At 33.2% G+C, this 20,082-nt stretch overlaps 1 protein-coding gene across 1 annotated transcript; it reads right to left on the bottom strand.

Moving 5' to 3' along the window:
* Positions 1-3,561: 3,561 nt before the first annotated feature.
* Positions 3,562-20,074, bottom strand: LOC111517366 (RAB6A-GEF complex partner protein 2). The gene is made up of 4 exons (XM_023173503.2): positions 19,585-20,074; positions 19,258-19,532; positions 3,925-4,255; positions 3,562-3,866 (listed from the first exon to the last, which is right to left on the bottom strand). The coding sequence occupies exons 1-4, from the start codon at positions 19,919-19,921 to the stop codon at positions 3,652-3,654; spliced, it is 1,158 nt and encodes a 385-aa protein (XP_023029271.1). The 5' UTR covers positions 19,922-20,074; the 3' UTR covers positions 3,562-3,651.
* Between the last annotated feature and the right edge of the window lie 8 nt (positions 20,075-20,082).

Here is a 20,082-nt window from a genome sequence, read left to right as displayed (position 1 = left end):
ACTTCAACTAAATCTTCAACTATTATTCGAATGTCTATCGCCTTACTAGATCGCTTCGCGTACCGCACTGTAACTTCCAATTCACTCTATCGATATGCTCATGGCTAGCGTTTATATATCGTAATCGAATGCGCTAGAAAATTTCGCCGAAATTCTATCGAAATCGGTAGCATTATTCTCGCTGCATCTAGAGCGGCAGTGACCATTGGACATTCGCGCACTCTTAGCTACGACATAATTGCTTTATGGCTACCACTGGCGGCAGGCGTAATTTTCTTTAGGGCATGATTTACAACAGTATTGAGCAACACCCAAGGAATTTTTGAACGTGTACGGCATTTAATGAGCAGGAGACTTGATGCTTGTATTCCAAGTCAAAGTTCTTATTTTGGCAATGATAGTGTTAATGAACAAGCTGTTTGACTTTGGTTTGCGAAATTTCGTTTAGGAGATTTTAGCCTCGAAGAGGAGCCCTGAGTGATCGACCTATAGTAATCCATCACAAACGGCGCGTGGGATGGCGAAAGAACAGGGCGTCAGCTCCAATACGTCGAAGTTCCGTCTTACACACTATACTCCCCAGACCTCTCGCCAACCAAATATCATCTTTTCAACCACTTCGATAACTTTCTCACCTCTAGAACGTTCGCCAATCAGGACCAGGCAGTACCAGCCTTCGAATTCGAATCCTGACGTAATTAATAGAATGGGGAATATTCCTCCTGACGAAAATCAAGTAGTTTTCATAAAAGAGCTCTGAAACAACGCATTTTGAACTTTTCAACCTTTTTCATTAAAAAATTATTTAAATACTTGAAAAAGAGGAATGAAATAATGCAATATCGATGATAAATTTAAAAGCTTCTATATCACATTTCAATATTGTTACAACATTGCTTTTCCTTTAAAAAAAACCTATGTTAACAAAAATAAGAAACCATGGTACTCTTCTGAATTAAAGGAACTCCATAACATGTTATGTGAAATGTCAAAAATTGTAAAAAGTTCATGTAATGATTTGGTCAAAAGTAGGTATAACATGTTAAAGCACTACTATAAAGAAAAAGTGAAAATAGCAAAACACACATATAACAATGATAGGCTGCAAAAGGCACCAAACCTGATGAGAGAAAGTTGGAAAATAATTAACGAGTCAAAAAATAAACCAAATATCAATTCAGTGAATCAACTTACTGTTAATGATAAAAAAATAGCAGATCACGAAGAAATAAGTAATATTTTCAGTAAACATTTTATGAATGTAAAATGTACAAGGCCGGAGCCTGATAAATTGAAATTAGGTCCTTTCAATGAACATAGCTTTTTCCTTTGTCCAACCACTCCTCAGGAGATTGAAGAATATATAACTAAAGCAAGTAAACATGCTTCTGGGATAGATGATATATGTGGAAAAGCTGTAAGGTTTGTCAAGGAAACGATAGGTTTGCCTTTAGCTCACATAATCAATGAATCTTTTTTGTCAGGACAGTACCTACCCATTGATTCTAAAGGTCTCTAAATCTATACCAATTTTCAAAAACAAAGGATCTAGAGAGATAGTAGATAATTACCGAAATGTCTGCTTACAGAGCCAACTAGCCAAAATTTTTGATATGGCATATAATGAACGTCTCAATAAATTATAATAAACTTATTATTTGATTGTCAGAATGGATTTAGAAGGAACAAATCAACAAATACCGCCATATCTGATCTCAATACTACCGTCTATAGCTGCCTTAATAATAAACAAAATCCCATTGTTCTTTATTTTGACCTAAGTAGAGCGTTTGATACAGTTGATCACCAACTACTCTTGGAAAAATTACACCGAATTGGCATACGAGGAGTTACAAGTGATTGGATTGCTTCATATCTCCATGACAGACAACAAATAGTGGTGATAAACGGTAAAAAATCTAAAGAAAATATTGTGAACATTGGTGTCCCTCAGGGGTCTATATTGGGGCCAGTTCTCTTCACAATTTTTATAAATGATATGGTTTATTCATGCTCTGAGCCAAAAAAAATCATTATGTATGCTGATGATACTAATATTCTGATTTTTGAGAATAAATTACAGGATACTGTAATCAAGGCAAATATTTGTGCTAATGATTTTCATGAGTGGTGTGTGTTCAACGGATTGCTAGTGAATTTGTCCAAGATATTTTTTATGGTGTTTACAACAAAAAATATAAATTATGATTTCAGACCTCTAATAAGAGTTAATCATCAAACAATAGAACAGGTGAATTACATCAAGTTTCTAGGTATCAAAGTAGATCAAAAAATGACATGGGATCCTCATATTAATAATCTAACAAATAAATTAAGCACAAGTTGCTTCATCATCAGGCAATTGAAACGTACAATATCTCTGGAAACCCCTAAACTGGCTTATTTTGGAATAGTGCAATCGACAATAAGTTATGGAATAATGTTTTGGGGTAACTCTGTACATATGAATAGAGTTTTTGTTATGCAAAAAAGAATTATCAGATGTATGGCAGGAGTGCACTCCAAAACATCATGTAGAAAATGGTTCAATCAACTAGGAATTCTCACAGTCCCCTCACTTTATGTGCTGCAGATCATATTATACGTTAGAAAAGATGAAAATTATTTGAGGAAAAAAAAGATATACATAATTACTGTACAAGAAACAGTGAAAGATTATACCAGCCATACTCACGATTAGGAGTTGGTCAAGACTCCCATGTATATCAAGGTATTAAATGTTATAACAAACTCATGGCTATTCATCCTGAGTTAAGTTTAATGAGTAGGAATGAACTAAAATGTTGGTTGAATGAATTTTTAAAAAACAAGCTGTTCTACTCTCTTCAAGAATTTTTGAATTGTTGATGTTCATTGTATATTTTAATATTTTACTTATCAAAAATGTATATGTATAATCTTGTAAATTTTAATTACTTTTAAGCTCTCTTTGTGACTAGTCCAATAAGTTTCATGTATTTACACTTTTTTTGTGTTGTACATGTGAACTTTAGTGATGAATAAACTTCTATTCTATTCTATTCAACATTTAAAGGGATTCGTTTCAATTTCACCATTTGGCAACATCGGTTATAGCTAATAAAGGACAATGAATCTGTTACCTGTATGAGACAAACAAAGATGACATATTTCAGAGACGTGCTGTTCTGTTTACTTATGTTCCGTGGCTTGTGGAGGTGGTATTGAACTATAATTTATATTTTGCCTTAATTGTTGATTTATAAAGATAAGTTTCCTTTTTTAAAGTCTAGGTACGTATAAATTATTTCACTTGATATAGGCGCTGTTGCCAATATGTGAATTAGAAACAAATCCCTTTAAAAATTAAAACCCAACATTTGAAACATCAATTTGAATACTTTTCGAAGTGAATTTGAAAAACTCTTGAATTAAACTCAACTTTATTTTGTTCAAACTTGCATTTGCTGTAATAACCCAAATTGAGGAACATTCCCCATTGTGTTACATTAGTAAAAGTGCACTGGTTCAAATGGCGCTTATTTCGGTTAAATTGAATAGGTATTAACTAACACTTAACAGTTTGGAGTATTTTGAACCTTTTTATTGATGAATGTCACTTGTAACATATAAATATAAAAATAAAAACATTTTCAAATCTACAACAATTATCTAACGAATAATAAGTTTATGTTTATTACTAGCATGCACCCCTTGGGCCACATGCATAGGTGTAGTTGAGTATAATCTTATTGGCAAACTCCACACCATCGTTTCTATAGGTATTTCAGAAGGTGCCTGCCAATTAGTGTCCTCTAGCGATGGGGTACTTAGGCCTTTGTGGGTACTCGTCACAAATTCAAAATGTAGACGCCATTTCAAACTTACTGGAAACAATAACCAGTACATAATTGAACGTGTGGATGTCATCGCACTAAAACTCACCTAACTTTGTACTAAATGCAGGGGTCACATGGAGTGGTATAGGAAGGATTAGCTGAGTATACTTGTATCCTAAACAAACTTCGTGATGATTGCTAAAGGTAATCACCCTCACTTGTTTGGAATTTTCGTTGTGCACATCAATGGTAGTTTCTTCTTCGCACTGAAGGGAGACGGAAAACTGAACGCATTCGACAGTAGCTACTGTGAAATCAAAAGTTCCTATAATGTCTTCTCCTAATTTATATGCAGGTTTGAATAAGCAGAACCTTGCCACTTTTCCCCAGAGGTTTGTGATCATATAAAAATTTGGATTGCGTCTTGCAGTGACATTCTGAAAAAACAAGAATGGTATATTCAAAACATATTGATGCAATTAATTTTCAAATTTCATTTCATCTTTTCATATGAAACATCGTTTTATATTAGAATAATTCAAATTTAAGTTCATGAAATTCTGTTTTGTTGAGCGAAAAAAAATTCGGTGAATTTTGAACAGCCATGTTTTTTATCAAAGATGGTGAGATCAACAGTCTGATGTTTGAACATTTCGATTCCAGCAGCCAAATTATCAGTGACGTCAGTAAAAAATAATATCTCTTAACCAGGTGATTATTAAACAGAACAAAATCGGGGCTAGTAAACCGTGGTCGAATGGAACATAAAGTACCAAACGTTTTGTCTGCTACTGCAGCAGACATCATCAGTGGTATGTGCGCTAACTGCGAGGATGAAAGTTATATCTCGAAGTCTCGGTGACGAACAATTAAACCTAGCTATATGTTCAGTAGTATTCGTAGTTTCGAACGTGGAGAAGGCGCCGGTACGGATGATAAAAATAATAATAATAATCTTTATTCATCCTTTAAGATCATACACATGAAATAGGACAAGTCATAAAATGTATATAGACAGACATATATAAGTACACATATATACATATACATACGATAAACATATAACTATATTACCTTAAACATATCGTCCATGCAAACAACAAATGAAAAAAAACTAGGAATTAGCAAAATATTCACTAATGTCATAAAAGCAAGACTCCACTAAATATTTTTTCGAACTTGCTTTGAATTTGTTAATATTTTTTTCGTTTTTGATATCACTTGGGAGATGATTAAAAAATCGTATTTCATTATATTTAGGACTGCTTTCGTAAAGTGATGTACGATGCTTTATACTTCTAAATAAGTCGCCATGCCTCGTAGCATAGTCATAAGAGTCAGAATTTTTTGAGAAGCTCTTGATGTTGAGTTTAACATATGTTACAGTTTTATAAATGTAGATCGATGGTACTGTCAGTAATTTAAACTTTTTAAAATGATTCCTACACGTCATTCGGTAATCTAAGCCAAAGATTAGACGAATTAGTCTTTTTTGACTGATGAAGACTCTACGAGCGTTGGCCGTACTTCCCCATAGGACAATATTATAAGAAATATGTGAATATGAGAGAGCATAGTACACGTTTATTAATTGCTCTAGTGTGAATATATTTTTCAGCTGCAAAATTACATAATAACTACTATTGAGCCTCTTACACACCTGATCAACGTGTGTATTCCACTTCAAATTTACATCTAAATATGTGCCCAGAAATTTTATTGAATCCGAAGAATATATATTTTTGTTGTTCACGCGAACAAAATAATAAAATAATCATTTGAAATTTTTGTACGAGAATAAAACTGTAGGCACACTATTTTGTCAGGATTGACAATTAAGGAATTGTCACTACACCAATCAGTAAATTCTTTCGACAAATTATTCATTTTCTGCACAAGTTCTTCTGGGGTTTCGGCATCAATGGCGATTGTCGTATCATCTGCGTACAAAAAAATGTGTTCAGTGCTCAAATAATTTGGTAAATCATTGTGTGATGGTGCGGTATCCATGTATCCGGTATCCAATTAACAATAAAAACTGATTCACCTTTCCTGCAAGGAAAATAAAATACTTAGAAATAATTCTAGTCACCAATTTGAAATGGGACCTCCATATTAAATATACCATCAATAAATTGAGGACCATTCTATTCAAATTTAGGAAACTTAAAAAGAACTCCTACCTCTAAAATATCTCAAAACTTTATACTACTCGCTTGTGGAGAGTCATATCCGCTATGGAATAGTAGTTTGGGGAGGAGCATTAGTCATATTTCTCAAATTGAAATTATGCAAAGGCGTTTTCTTAAATTAATATTGTCTAAAAATGATAGGTATCCCTCTGATAGATTATACATCAAAACATACTACAGTTGTATTTTTTATGCTCTAGCATTGAATATCATACAAATAGACATACGGCATCGCTTCCTTCACATCAGTACCACACCCGCCAAAAAGATCAGTATACTACACCCCTAATGGTCAGGGTCGTTACTCAAAGATCATTTACTTACTTTATGCCTAAAGCCGAAACTCTACAACCGAATTCCTGAAAATATAAAATTTATCTCAAATATCAATCGCTTCAAAAAAGAGTTGAACGAGCACATGATTCAAAGTAACGAGACTTGAACTTCTACGTCTATTTGAGTAGATGGGAAAAAACCATACATACCTTTGCTGAATTGTCCACTTACAATTCTGTAATACATATGTGTTCATATATGTATGTATATGTGTGGGCACTATCGTTTTGTTAATATATATCACATCCATTTTCAACAACATCCATATCGATTTCAACATGTTTTTATATATTATTACTAGTACGCGTATTTTAAAATTGTGATTTTATACTTAATTGTCAATTTAGTTTTACGTTTATATGATTTTATATGTCAAAACTGACAACTTTTTATATTTATACTTATATTTGTGATTTTATATTATCTTATGTGTTTTTAATTTCATATATTAAGTAGTTTATCCTCATATGCAAATCCCTTTTATCATTCTCATACTTTAATATTTATCATATATTATTTTTTTTCCTTTGGATATCCTTTTCACCACATACAAGCAACATCTGATGCTTCTGTGGTTTCTATAATGTTTATTCAACTGTATGTATTACTTTAGTTATTTATTTTTGTGATTTGAATCTGAATAAACATTATTATTATTATATATTAAAATTAAAATGCTCACTCCTGATGGTTTCGCACTTTTTCTGAAACGTTCTGATTAGTCCGTACTGTTGCTAGGTTGTTCTGATTGGTCCACTTTGTTGACAGTTATGTTACAGGTGGGATGTCGACCGGAGTTGTATTACAGTCCATTTATGACCTTCTTGAGCACTGGATACCACATTATGTTGACACGAATAGGGTGTTTCAAATTCGACCCTCACCATTGAAATCTCGGAAACTATGAGAGATACGAAGATGGTTAAATTGGGGCAAAGTTGCGCATTTACCTAACAATATGCTGTTGAGAAAGTTCTGAAATTCCAAGTATAAGTATCCAGATTTTACCTTATCGATGATGTATCATAAGTTATCATTCTTTTTCGAAAAATTGGAGATATTGAAAAAAAATCATTCTAATCAGAATAGGCTTTGACTTTGATGTTTCTAAATTTGACTTTCAATTTGTTACACTCAATGACATTTTGTTATTGTACAAGTCATTGCATTTTTGGCGAAAAATGGCTTTCACGAATGAAGAAAAAAGAGATATGATACAAGTTTATTACAAATACGAGAGAAACAGTGTTAGGACATCGGAAATGTATATTAACTTGTATCCCGAATTAAGACAACCACATCGAACTATGTTCAAGTTATTGGATCAAAATCTCACCGTGTTTGGTTCATTTGAAAAGCCGAGGAAAAAATACAAAGACAGAATGGACCAAGAAACTAAAGAAAATTTGATAAATGAAGTATGTATGAGGTAAGTTACACATTGTGTCCTATTCAATAAAAATTAATTATTTGCACATAAACATGAACCCGGGGAAATCTACACGTCAAATTTCCTCCAAAATGAATATTTGTCATACAAGTGCTTGGAGACATCTAAAAAAAAAGCGGTTTAAAATGTTACAAAATACACATATCTTGAAAATTGCATCCATGTGATCCCGAAAGGCGATTAGAATTTTGTAATTGGCTAATAAGAAGACCTGATTTTTCTGTAAAATGTAATTTGGACAGATGAAACCATCTTTTACGTATTGTGGAATATTCAACCGAAATAACGAACAAATTTGGAGCATAAACAACCCCAGGCAGTTCCGAGAAATTCAACCTCAAGTGCGATTTAGTGGGCAGGAATTTACAAAAATAGAATTTCGGGTCCTCATTTATTTGATGGAATTCCGAATGGAGAAACCTATCACCAGTTTTAAATGTCGATTTTTTAAGACTATTTGGATGATCTACCTTTGGCTAACTATAACAGCATCTGGTTTCAACATGATGGTGCTCCACCGCACACTACCAGACGACTATCTAATTACCTGACTGAAAGGTTTGGTGATAAATGGATAGAGAATAATGGGCCGGTGAGGTGGCCAGCAAGGTCTCCAAACTTAATTGTTATGGATACATTCTTATAGAGTATACTGAAAAATAGAGTTTATGGTCAGAGGGAATATCAAAATATTGAGGACCTTCAACACAGCATTGTTAGAGCGTTCGGAAGATTGAAATTAATCGTGCAGTGAATAATACTCGAATAAGGGCACAGTTGTGTTATCATGAACAAGGCCCGCATTTTGAGCATTTGCTGTGATTTACTTTTGTCTTTACATTTTTTTTAATTATTGGTATTTGTTCTATTTTCATTAAAAAAGACACAATGCCTAATTTACCTCATACACACCTCATTTATCAAATTTTGATTGTTGATTCTGTCTCCGTATTTTTTCATTGGCTGTTCAAACGAACCAAACTCGGTGAGATTTTGATCAATAACTAGAACATAGTTCAATGTGTTTGTCTTTCAGGATACAAGTTGAAATACATTTCCGATGTCCCAACACTGTTTCTATCGTATTTGTTATAAATTTGTATCATATCTCTTTTTTCTTCATTCGTGAAAGCCATTTTTCGCCAAAAATTCAATGACTTGTACAATTAACAAAATGTCATTGACTGTAACAAATTGAAATTCAAATTTAGAAACATCAAAGTCAAAGCCTATTCTGATGAGAAATATTTTTTTTCATCTCCAATTTTTCGAAAAAGAATGATAACTTAACATTTCAAATCACAGTTGAAGAAGCTGCTGTGTTAGCGAAACATGTGACATATTTGTCAAATAAAGTTTGTGGAGATCAAATCGTTAGGTGTAGTTAATGAAATTATCATTGAAAAAAGAAAAAATAAAGTTGATGATGGTGTCCGGAAGACGAAACGTCGGATAGCAAATCTGAAAACACCATTATGTAGCAGAGAAAAAGCGGCAATTTAGTAGTGCAATTTATTTTCGAATCCTTCGAAAAATAAAGCTAGAAAAAAAATAAAAACCATTTTCCGAAATTTCTGTTTTTTCCGGATATACTCCAAATTTTGGATCTTTCTTTGCGGCATATTGCTGGTCAGGAAATGCGCAACTTTGTCCAAATTTAACCATCTTCGTATCTCTCATAGTTTCCGAGATCCCAATGGTGAGGATCGAATTTGAAACACCCTGTATACCTCCTTCTTTTCCGGTGAAACAGTTGGTATGTTGTAGATCTCAATGGCCTTCCTATGAAGTCGTGCGTGATAATGCGTTAAATTAGACAGGACAGCAGTTTCTTCGTATTTTATCATGTGGTCTGTTCCTACTAGGGCATGTTCTGCGATTGCGAATTTCTCCGGTTGCATGAGACGGCAGCTACGCTGGTATTTCTTTTTCTGGGAGGAAAAGGAGAACTTCCCAAATAGGTCATCCCCCATTCGAATAAAACGCTTATATCGGAAAACACATGAAATTCACTTGATATTGATGTCACTATACATATGAATACAATTCATCCTTATATAGAGAGGGTTTGCGATTTTTCAAATAATTTTGCTGACCGATATCTTCCTATCGGAATATTTCAATATGTATTCAAAATTTTATATCGCTTGATATAATCATTTGAAAGGTAGTTTACTTTTGTGATTTTTCATAACCTTCTGTCAACAAAGGCTTTAATATCGGAATTTTTCAACCAAACTACATACTTTTATATCTCTGAGTTTTTATTGCCAACAATGAGAAAAGTTGAATCAACCCCCTTCGAAAGTTAGTTTACTCTTATGATTTTTCATAATCTTCTACCGACTAAGGCTTTCCCATCGAAATGTTTCAACCAAACTTCATAATTTCATCTCTTTTGATATATTTTTATTGCCACCAACGAGGAAAATTGAATTCACCCCTTTTGGAGGGTAGTTTCCTCCCCCCCCGAAGGTTTTCCTTTTAGAATTTTCCAACCAAACTTCAGTTAGCGCATCTCTTGACATGTTTTTATTGCCACCGATGATGAATGTTGAATTTACCGAGATTTGTGACACGAGGCGAAATGTGACTGTTGTGTCGGTATATAGTCAGCTTTATAAAAATTGCCGAAAGTAAGTTTTTGACGGAAAACTGGTTTGTTGTATTTCAGTTAGTATTATACTACCTTCATAGATCTATATTTTTCGAAGTGTAATAGTTATCTGTAATAGCTGTCGATTAGCAATTTTTTTATGTTGGTACACTCGTCTCGAACATATGTTCACAGTTTCAGCTGTTTAGCATATTCAGTTTGTTGGTGAGAGACATTGTGACAAACGAAAATTAAAGAAGTCTTGAAAACATCTTCGAGAAGACATCTATGCAGAAGAAGTGCACAAAAAGATTTGCAATGTTGACAGTGGCATACGGTGATTGTACTCCGAGTCAAAAAAATGTTTACAAGCGATACAAGCTTTTCACAGAAGGTCAAGAAGATGTAAATGACGACACTTGTCCTGGACGCCCCAGTACATCAACAACCGAAGAATATGTTGAGAAAGTGAAGAAAATTGTTATGGAGAATCGATAGTTGCTGAGGATATCGGCATATCGGTGGGCTAATGCCATGCAATTTTTTCGGAAATTCTGGGCATGAAGCGTATGGAAAGCGAAGTTCGTTCCAAAATTTCTAAAATTTGACTAAGAAAACCGTCGCATGAGCATCGCTCAGGAATTGTTGAATGACGTTAACGGCGATTCACATTTGCTCAAAAGGGTCATAACTTGTGAAAAATCATGTATATAGTTATGACAACGAAACCAAATTCCAATCATCCCAATGGAAGAGCCCAGGAGAGCCAAGACCAAAAAAGCAATCAAATATCAAGGTTTTGCTCACTGTTTTTTTTTTCAATTACCGTGGCGTAGAGCATCGGGAGTTCTTGCCACATGGTCATACGGTCAATAAGGAGTATTAACGGTGGCACGGCACAAGTGTATTATATCTAAGAGGGATTACTTTGGAGGAGACAAAATAGAAATTGATGAATAAATAAACATTTTTTGAGAAAAATGAAAATTAACTTTATTTTTTAAACAGACCTTGTATCAATGAACACATATTACAAATTCGCATATCAGCTACTCTTCTTCACATAAATGACAGTAGAAGGTTTCTTTTTTTTTCCCATCACCAGAATAGTGTTTTTGATTCTTGAAGAGATCTCTAATCGCTTGCTGAGATCTAAAGAAGAAGAAGAACTATATTTCCAGATAGGCAAGCCTATTATAAACATAATTAATGCACTTTAACTAAATATAATACATAAAAATCAAAATAAATTAGTCTATTATAACCAAATAACAGAAAATCACATAAAATAAAAAAAACTATATCGCACATATTCTATATAGGATACACGTTTACATATTTACTTATATATTCATTCAAAACAAAGTCTTAATTACTATTATATTTTAAATATAAATCAGCTTTAATTCAGTTTTTTGTTATGAATTTTACCAAGTCCCTCTTGAATAGACGGAGAGAAGAAGAGTTTTTTAAATTATTTGGTAGTTTATTGAAACTGTCCAGACCTTTGAAAAATAACGAATTCATACTGCTACGTGAATTTGTCCTTGGGATGTGAAAATTGGTGTTCGATCTAGTATCATGATGATGTACTTCACTATTTGCGATTAAAAGGTTTGCAAGTATGTTGGTTGCAATTTATTATTTCAAATATAAATATCATAGTTTGATAGTACAATCTTTGAGAGACATTAAGCCACCTAAAACCACAGAGCATATTATGTATAGGTGGCATTTTATTGCAGAGTAATATTATTCGCATTCCACGATTTTGTAATTGATTTAATTTGTTCTGATTCAAGAGATATAAAAGAGTTCCGCAAAAATCATAGTGAGGTTTTATTATGCAATGATAGCAAGTTATTTTGGCATACATTGATAATACAGATGCCACTCTAGAAAAAAAAAATACAGTTTCTTTGATATTTTGCTTATAACATAGTCAGCATGATCATTCAATGAAATTGTATTATCTACAATGAACACTGGATACTTAATTTTACTCACTAGTTATACATCAGTTTCGTTAATTTTAATTTTGACTGTGTTTCTCCCAATTTTATTTTGTTTACACTTTGTTGTAATGATCATCGCCTTAGTTTTAATGATATTGAGTTTCAATTACATTGAAAATATTGAGTTGTAGCGACTCAATATTTTTCAATGAATTATTCATCTTTTCAATAGCGACTTGCAAAGTTTTATCGTAGGTATATATTAATGTATCATCTGCAAATAAGTTAATCACATGATCACCATCTATGTAATTGATATCGTTTATATAAGGTCCTAATACACTACCTTGTGGAACTCTGGGAGTAGCACCTATTAATTTTTGTTATTTGACTCCGCGAACTGAGGTAACTTTTCATCCACTTCAAAACTACATCACCAATACCATAATATTTGAGCTTTTGGATTAATATATCTCTGTCTATTGTTTCGAATGCCCTCTTTAAATCCAAGAATGTACAAACAACGTAATTATCTTTATCAATTTTCTCTTTCCAATTGGTTATTGTGAAATGTAAGGCAGCCTGACACGATTGTTTTTTTATGAAGCCTGACTGATAACCTATTTTCATCAAAGTATTTGTTGAGTTCCTCATACACTGCTAATTCCAATACTTTTTCAAGGGTTCAAAGAGTATTGCTAGGAAAAATAACATGGTTCATAAGTATTATTTATTTTTGATATTGGTATTACTGTGCTTATTTTGAAGTGTTGGGGAAATTGTCCTGTTTGAAGAGACATATTAATAAAGTTCAGTATAACATGCCCCAAGGTGTTGAATGTCTCTTTTAGAAACAGACTGTTCATTATCTCAGATCTACCGATTTTATTTATTGAAAATATTATATTTTTCAACTGCGGCAAGTCTATCTGTTTAAAAGAATTTAATTTACAATTTACTATGTCAAAACTGTTTTGAACTCCAGTCTGAATCAGAATTTATATTGTTCACAATTTCACCTATACTATTGACAAAATATTCATTGAATGCATTTGCAATATCAATTTCTGTGCTACAAACTTTTATTTGATCACCGACATTGAATACCATCTTTTCAAAATTATAGCTTTCAATTGGATTTATAAGTGATTTTGAATATTTCCACTTTTCTTTCGCTTTATGTTTAATTTCATCAATTTTCTGTTCATAATAATGCAATAATGCTCTTTCTTTACTTTTAACATATTCACATAGTCATTTCTCCCTCTCTTATAATTTTCCCAATTTATTTGTTTACTTAAGTTTGTACTTTGTTTGAATATCTTATAAGCTAAATATCTTTCCTTTGCTTTGATTTTCAATTCACTATCATAGTATGGGACTTGATTTGATTTTAACAGTATGTTCCGGTGCTACCTAATCAACAATATCTAGACAGTTTTTTGTTATATTCTCCAATATAACATCAACGTTAACTGAATTCAAATTCCAGTTACAAGACAATAGCTCAAAGTTTATGTTATGATAGGTATGTACATTCATTTTTCTAATTTGCTTGAATGTTTCGCATAACATAATATTTGCATTACAGAAATTTACAGATATGATAGAGTTGTCAGTTAGTTTTGGATTATCATGAACAATTGCTCGATTAGAATCAATATTTGTTACAACATAATCTATAAGAGTAGAGCTATGCTGTGTACACCTTGTCTTTGTATTTAGAATTTGATCTACTCTACATATTGAATAAATGTTTGACCTTTTTGATATAGAAGTAATCATCATCCTCATAGTCCATATTGAAGTCGCCAATCATCAGGCATTTTTTTCCTATACAGTATGTCTCCAGAATGTCCTCTAATGTGTCTAAAAATGTTCCATGATTTGAGCTTGGAGAATGGTAGATACCACCGATGTGCCACTTTTGTGACTTTACCTTTACACTTATTAACTGTATCCAAAATTTCCCATCCACAATTTTAGGTTTGATAACTCTCTAATCTATTCCTACTTGAACATAATACTCCTCCAGTTCGTCGACTTTTGCTATCGCACCCAACTACATTATAGTTATTTATGCTGATTTCAAAATTTTGTATGTCTGATGTAGTTCTTGATTCCCTCAAGATGATGAATGATGGATTCAATACTGCAATGCTAGTTATAATATCTGTTTTGTGTGCGATAAAACTCTGAATATTTAAATAAATTATATCCTCATTATACTGTAGTGGTTGACTATTAGGCTTCACTAATTGTTTTTTGGAATATTTAATAACCAGTCCTTGCAAAGCTTATTGTTAAATCATCTGAAAATGGAATTTTTAACAGGTGATGATTGACTATATTGCCAAACATGCCCCAAACTAACTGACTGTTACAAGGAAACAAGTATATCTGAGGCACCAGTCAATCTAATAATAACACTGATGATCTTCAAACAAACAAACAAGACTCAACCTCTGATGGAAGCAAGAAACTCTTTGGAAGGTTCGAAATAGATGAACATTTCATTCTAGCAGACCACTATTATAATATTCATGCAGTCATTGTTCACTGTGGTTCTGGCGTTGAATTTGGTCATTATTACGCCTTGGTCAAAGACGAAATGGACTGGTTTAAGTTTGACGATAGTCGTGTCACGAAGGGTTCTGGCGATGTATTGAATCTATTAGAGCCTCTGGAGACACCCTACATTTTGTTTTATGAGAGAGTGGACATTGGCAGATCAAGATCTTCAGATGATGTGGTGCTGCAGGTTTTTCCGGGTTTTCCTGCAGCTGAAAAAGCAAATGCGCCACTGGAATCAATGAAGTCGCCCCGTTGCCTCGTTGTTTTAATAAAATTTTGAACAATTATTTGAATTCGCCTTGTAAGATTTGGGAACTATTGTGGGAACAGTTGTAAGTAGCTGATTGTTTTCGAATTATCTCCATTTGCAATAAGTCTATTCAACTCCTCTTTCACTTGCTTGTAATATGCTCTTTGCTTTCTTGTTTGATCGCCAAATATTATCACTGGCTTCAATTTATCTTTCTATCTCAAAACTTCCTTAGCATCTTCCAGATTAGCAAAAGTTACTTTCAGTAATCTGTAGAGTCCATTTCCAAATTTACCTATTCTTTGCTCTTTGATACGAGTGTCAGTTATGTTGACATTATTAATTAGACCAAGGATTGTTTGTATTTCTTCTGCATTCCTTTCGGCCCTGTTCGGATTTGACGATTCACTAATATTCTTAAATATAACATTTTTTGCACAATATTTTCTTTCTTCTATTTCTGCTATAACTTGTTCAAACTGAACACTTGAGTTTATTTGTTCACTAATAGTTTGAGTTTCAATTTGGCTTTCTTTCAGCTCACCAATTCTTGCTACCAAGTTATCAATCTTATTTAAGAGCACCGGCAGGATTCTAAAACCCTGCTCACATTCATATATATATATATATATATATATATATATATATATATATATATATATATATATATATATATATATATATATATACCAAGAAAGTACTTGATAAAAATAGCTGCGTAAACGTAAGCGAAACATGAGTGGAACCACCTAGTGGTGTGACACCCAAGTCAACTTGCCAAGTTTTTATGTCAGTGTTGGTGGTTTGACCAATCAACCGACAACTGCGGTGGCAGAAATTTGGGAAACTAACCTGAAATGTCATCGGAAAACGAATCCACATGTTTCTATGTTTTAATGTTTTTATCATCTGACAATTATTTCCTGTTTTGTATTTATAACCAATTAATATAGAATAAATTAGGGAAAACTGTTTTTATTTCTATTCTACTGTATTGTTGTGAAAATATTTTATAGAAACATGACTGTATATATACATTAAGTACATCCACTTTTAACATCCGACAATCCATATTGGTTTGCATAATTTTAATTTCATTTAATTATCATGACTGCCTGCTCATTTTAAGCAGTTAGGATTTATGTACTATTATATTTAGGAGCTTTGTCAATAAGAATTCTATTCTTCAGATAATAAAGCATGCTTTGATTTGATTTGATTTGATTTGATATGAAATCGAGAAAGGTTAATGCAGTCAAGCTGCGGGAAAATAATTCCATGAAAATCAAAAGATAAATAGATTAATACTTTTTGATCATTCCCATATTGATTTCAATTTAAGAGCCACCGGTATATAGCTGTTTCAGCCTATTGGGCATCGTCAGTACCGGGCAGGTGGTCCTCGATTGAAGACAAAATGAGAAAAACCAAGAAAGTACTTGATAAAAATAGCTGCAGTAAACAATATATATACATATTCTCAGCAATATGTTTTGAGGACAGTGTTTGCAGAAGTGGAAAATATTTTGAACTCGAGATAACATACCCATGTACATGATCCAGATGATATGGAGGCTCTAAATCCCTATCATTTCTGGATTGGAACTCATTATTTAATGTTACCTTGTGCTGAAACTGATGAGAAGGATTTGTGTTAACTGAACAAATGGAAGGCAGCTCGCAGATTTATTCTGGTAAAGGTAGGCTAAAGACTATCCACTATCTTTAGCAAAACGAGATAAATGGCATCAGCAAGAAAGAAATGTCAAAATAGGGGATATTGTCCTGTTTTATTATCCCAATAGTTCGCGAAACAATTGGCTAAAAGGAAGAATGGCAAAATCAGAGTAGTTGATGTTATAGCTTCTAGAACAACATTCAAGTGGGCCGTATCCCCACTTTATATACTAAATGTATTCAAAGAGGAGTCTTCTGAGAATGATCAGATTTGAAGTAATTTTCTTTCATTCTAATTAATTACTGCAGGAGAGAATGTTAAGTATTTATATTCAGTATTATTTGATCAAATAAATACATCTACCTATCTATCTACTCTGTATCTCAAGAGACAATATGCTATATGGGAAGGAAGACTATTGAGATGAGATGACAATAGAATTAAAGACTCTGTTTTCTATGTGAGACAATATGATTAAGACTCTACATACAGAGGAGCTCCCAATAAAGACCAGTGTGTTTTGGAGACGATTTTAATTAGTAAAGAAAAACACAAAACAGAAAACAGGGACTAGAGTATCACCTTGCTGGACCTCTGTATGCGATAAGATAGTATTTTTTCGAAAGTTCACCAATTGAACCATCGTCTAAGTACCAACAATTGAAATTGGTGTTGACAGACTTTGTCAGTGCATTCAAAGTGAGACAGAAAAGAGCAGGGACTAGAGGATTACCTTACTGAACCTCTGTATGAGATAAGATAGTATTTTTCCATAGTTCAAACCAATGTTATCAAAATTCAACAATGTTGAATATTGATAACATTGGTTGATAAAAGGAAAAAGGCGAGGAATAATTTTGAGGGTTTTTCATAAAATTATGTTTCTGTGAATCATGTTGAAGGGGTTTTCATAATCAGGTTTAACAATAATGTGATCAGATGGATTGGGATGCTTATTTTCGAAGAGATGTAGCATGTGCAACTGCTTCACATTCCCCTGGAATTCCAAATCCTAATTGAACAGGACGAAATAGATTTCCTAAAAAAACAGAAACATCTATAGATGACAATTTGGCCACAAGGCGACGAAAAATGGTGGCGAATTCCACCATTTTATATGACAAATACGAGATTCAGTTGATCGGTCAGCTAAAGTTACACGAGAATGTGAAAGAAGACAGAAGCTTTTCATCTTTACGACCAGAAGTTTTTGATATCAAGTCTTGTAAATGGGAAGGTCTGAGGGAGTCTATTCCTCCTGCTGAACCTGTGTGAAATTATTTGATTGCTTTCAAGACTTATTTTTTGTCAACTTGGTGTGGATTACAGTTTGTGTCAGGTATTGGTTTTTGACAGACGTTAGCGGGATGTTTAGCTCGAAGTTCAGTTAAGGTAAGATCATCAAAATACAGATTTCCGAAGTGAGATTGCCATCTGAAACTTTATTCGATGTAGATTTTGAGAAATTTGTTTCTTTTTTAGATCAGCTCTTGAATTTGTGAATTAACCTTTCAGGACAGGTATTCGAATTGTTATTCTTGATACATGGTGGAAGACAAAAGCATCCATAAGCAAAACAAAGCAAATACTTAAAGTGATCTAACGACTTGGTCTTAATGCATTCATCAATATCTTTGCTCAAAGCTTCTGTGGCACACATTCTTGCTCCTTTGGAAATTCTCTTCAATATATGAGAATGAGATTTGTATAGAGAAAGTATATCATTGATAGCTTAGGTAGAACTTGAACCAGAATTGGATTCAACATTCAGACTCGGTGCACAGGTATGAATGGAAGAAGAAAATGTTGAATTCTCAAACCTTTTGTAGTTTTGAATTTCTTATTGCAAGATTGACAAAATATTCATTTTATACTTGCATCTTGTTCAGTTGTAGAAGATAGTTTCTCTGTGGAAGGTTCTTTTGTTGTGTGGTTTCTTGATCTGCACATCATGACTGCTAGACAAATGATACTTTTCGCTTCTGAAATTTCCATTCTGATTTTTTTTTTAAAGCAGGCTTAAGAGTTTCAGGTGTAGTACATTGCATTTGCATTTCTTCTCCATCCTCTATCTAATGTTCAACACATTTCACAATAGATTTGACAGCATCAGTACTGTTTCCTAGTAGGGACTTGCATTTCTGACTATCAATAGAAAAATGGAAAAACACGGACTCATGAATCGGAGCAAGAAACTTAACAAGCCACTTTGACAATATTTTGTTACACAAAAACAATTGGTATTCGAAAGACGGACTTATCCACATATCACTTGGTTTATCTCTACCATGTGATCCAATGAGACTTCAGAGAATTGGAACATACCTTATATTAAAAAAGTTCATAAAATTTTGTACCTACAATATATCAGGGAAGGTTTAAGTAAATCTAAAGATATGATTACTCACTTGCAGGCTCTGTAGAGCTAAATCAAGAGGTTTTTCCTTTTGTCTGATTTCTAAGAAAGGATTAGCTGGGGTTAATTCCTCTGTTGTTTCATTACAAAGATCACTGGCTTCACTCAATAGAGCCTCACAGAGGGGTAAAACTCTGATGGGTATCCTCAACAATTTCACTGGACTATTTACACGTTGAGTTCCTATGGCAATTTTATATGAATATTTTACAAGTTGTCCTCTGTAAGAAGGAGGAGAATCACTTGGAATTTTTTCTCTATAAATAACTGAAACCAGAAGGTTATTACACTGTCTTTGCATATTCCAATTGAAATTTACATGTTTTTGACTGTCCTGGAGACAGCCTCAAATCACAAAACAGTATTTTGGGTCTAGTAGCAATCTCAGAAGTCCCATTTTCATGAAGGCCTGTACCTAAGGAAGTGTCAGCAAAAGTGGGGCTCAACTTTTCTTTTTCATGAGTCACTTTTGAATCTGTGGAACACTGACACAAGATTTGGGCTGAAGCCCATGCTAAAGTCTCAAATGCGTCCGTAAAACTCTGAGACACCATATGATTAGGAGAAGGTGGATGAATGAAAGTTATACTGCATTCTACTATTTCTCCAGAAAGGAATACATGGCCGTGAGGAAGTTTGGCTATCACTTCTATCATGATATGATTTTTTTTAAATTATAAAAATGGTTTTTCTTCAAAACGCCTTAGTTTATTTGACTCCCGAAAAACTAATAGGTAATATTTTAAATATATGAAAAAAAACTTAATATTGACAGTAAGAGCAGTGTGAAATTGGCTGCTAATGTAAGCTCCCAAAA

The sequence above is a fragment of the Leptinotarsa decemlineata genome, unplaced genomic scaffold, assembly GCF_025532065.1.
Source record: "Leptinotarsa decemlineata unplaced genomic scaffold, Ldec_3_MD MMD2_tig00026340_RagTag_RagTag, whole genome shotgun sequence".
In the NCBI taxonomy this organism is placed as follows: domain Eukaryota; kingdom Metazoa; phylum Arthropoda; class Insecta; order Coleoptera; family Chrysomelidae; genus Leptinotarsa; species Leptinotarsa decemlineata.
This window is presented reverse-complemented; position numbering and strand designations above follow the sequence as displayed.

Coding starts and splice junctions, on each gene's coding strand:
- LOC111517366 (XM_023173503.2), bottom strand. CDS start 19,921: ATGATAGAAGTGATAGCCAAACTTCCTCACGGCCATGTATTCCTTTCT. Junction 19,533..19,584: donor TCCAGGACAGTCAAAAACAT/GTAAATTTCAAT, acceptor TTCTGGTTTCAG/TTATTTATAGAGAAAAAATT. Junction 4,256..19,257: donor TAGCTCTACAGAGCCTGCAA/GTGAGTAATCAT, acceptor TTGTTTTTTCAG/AATGTCACTGCAAGACGCAA.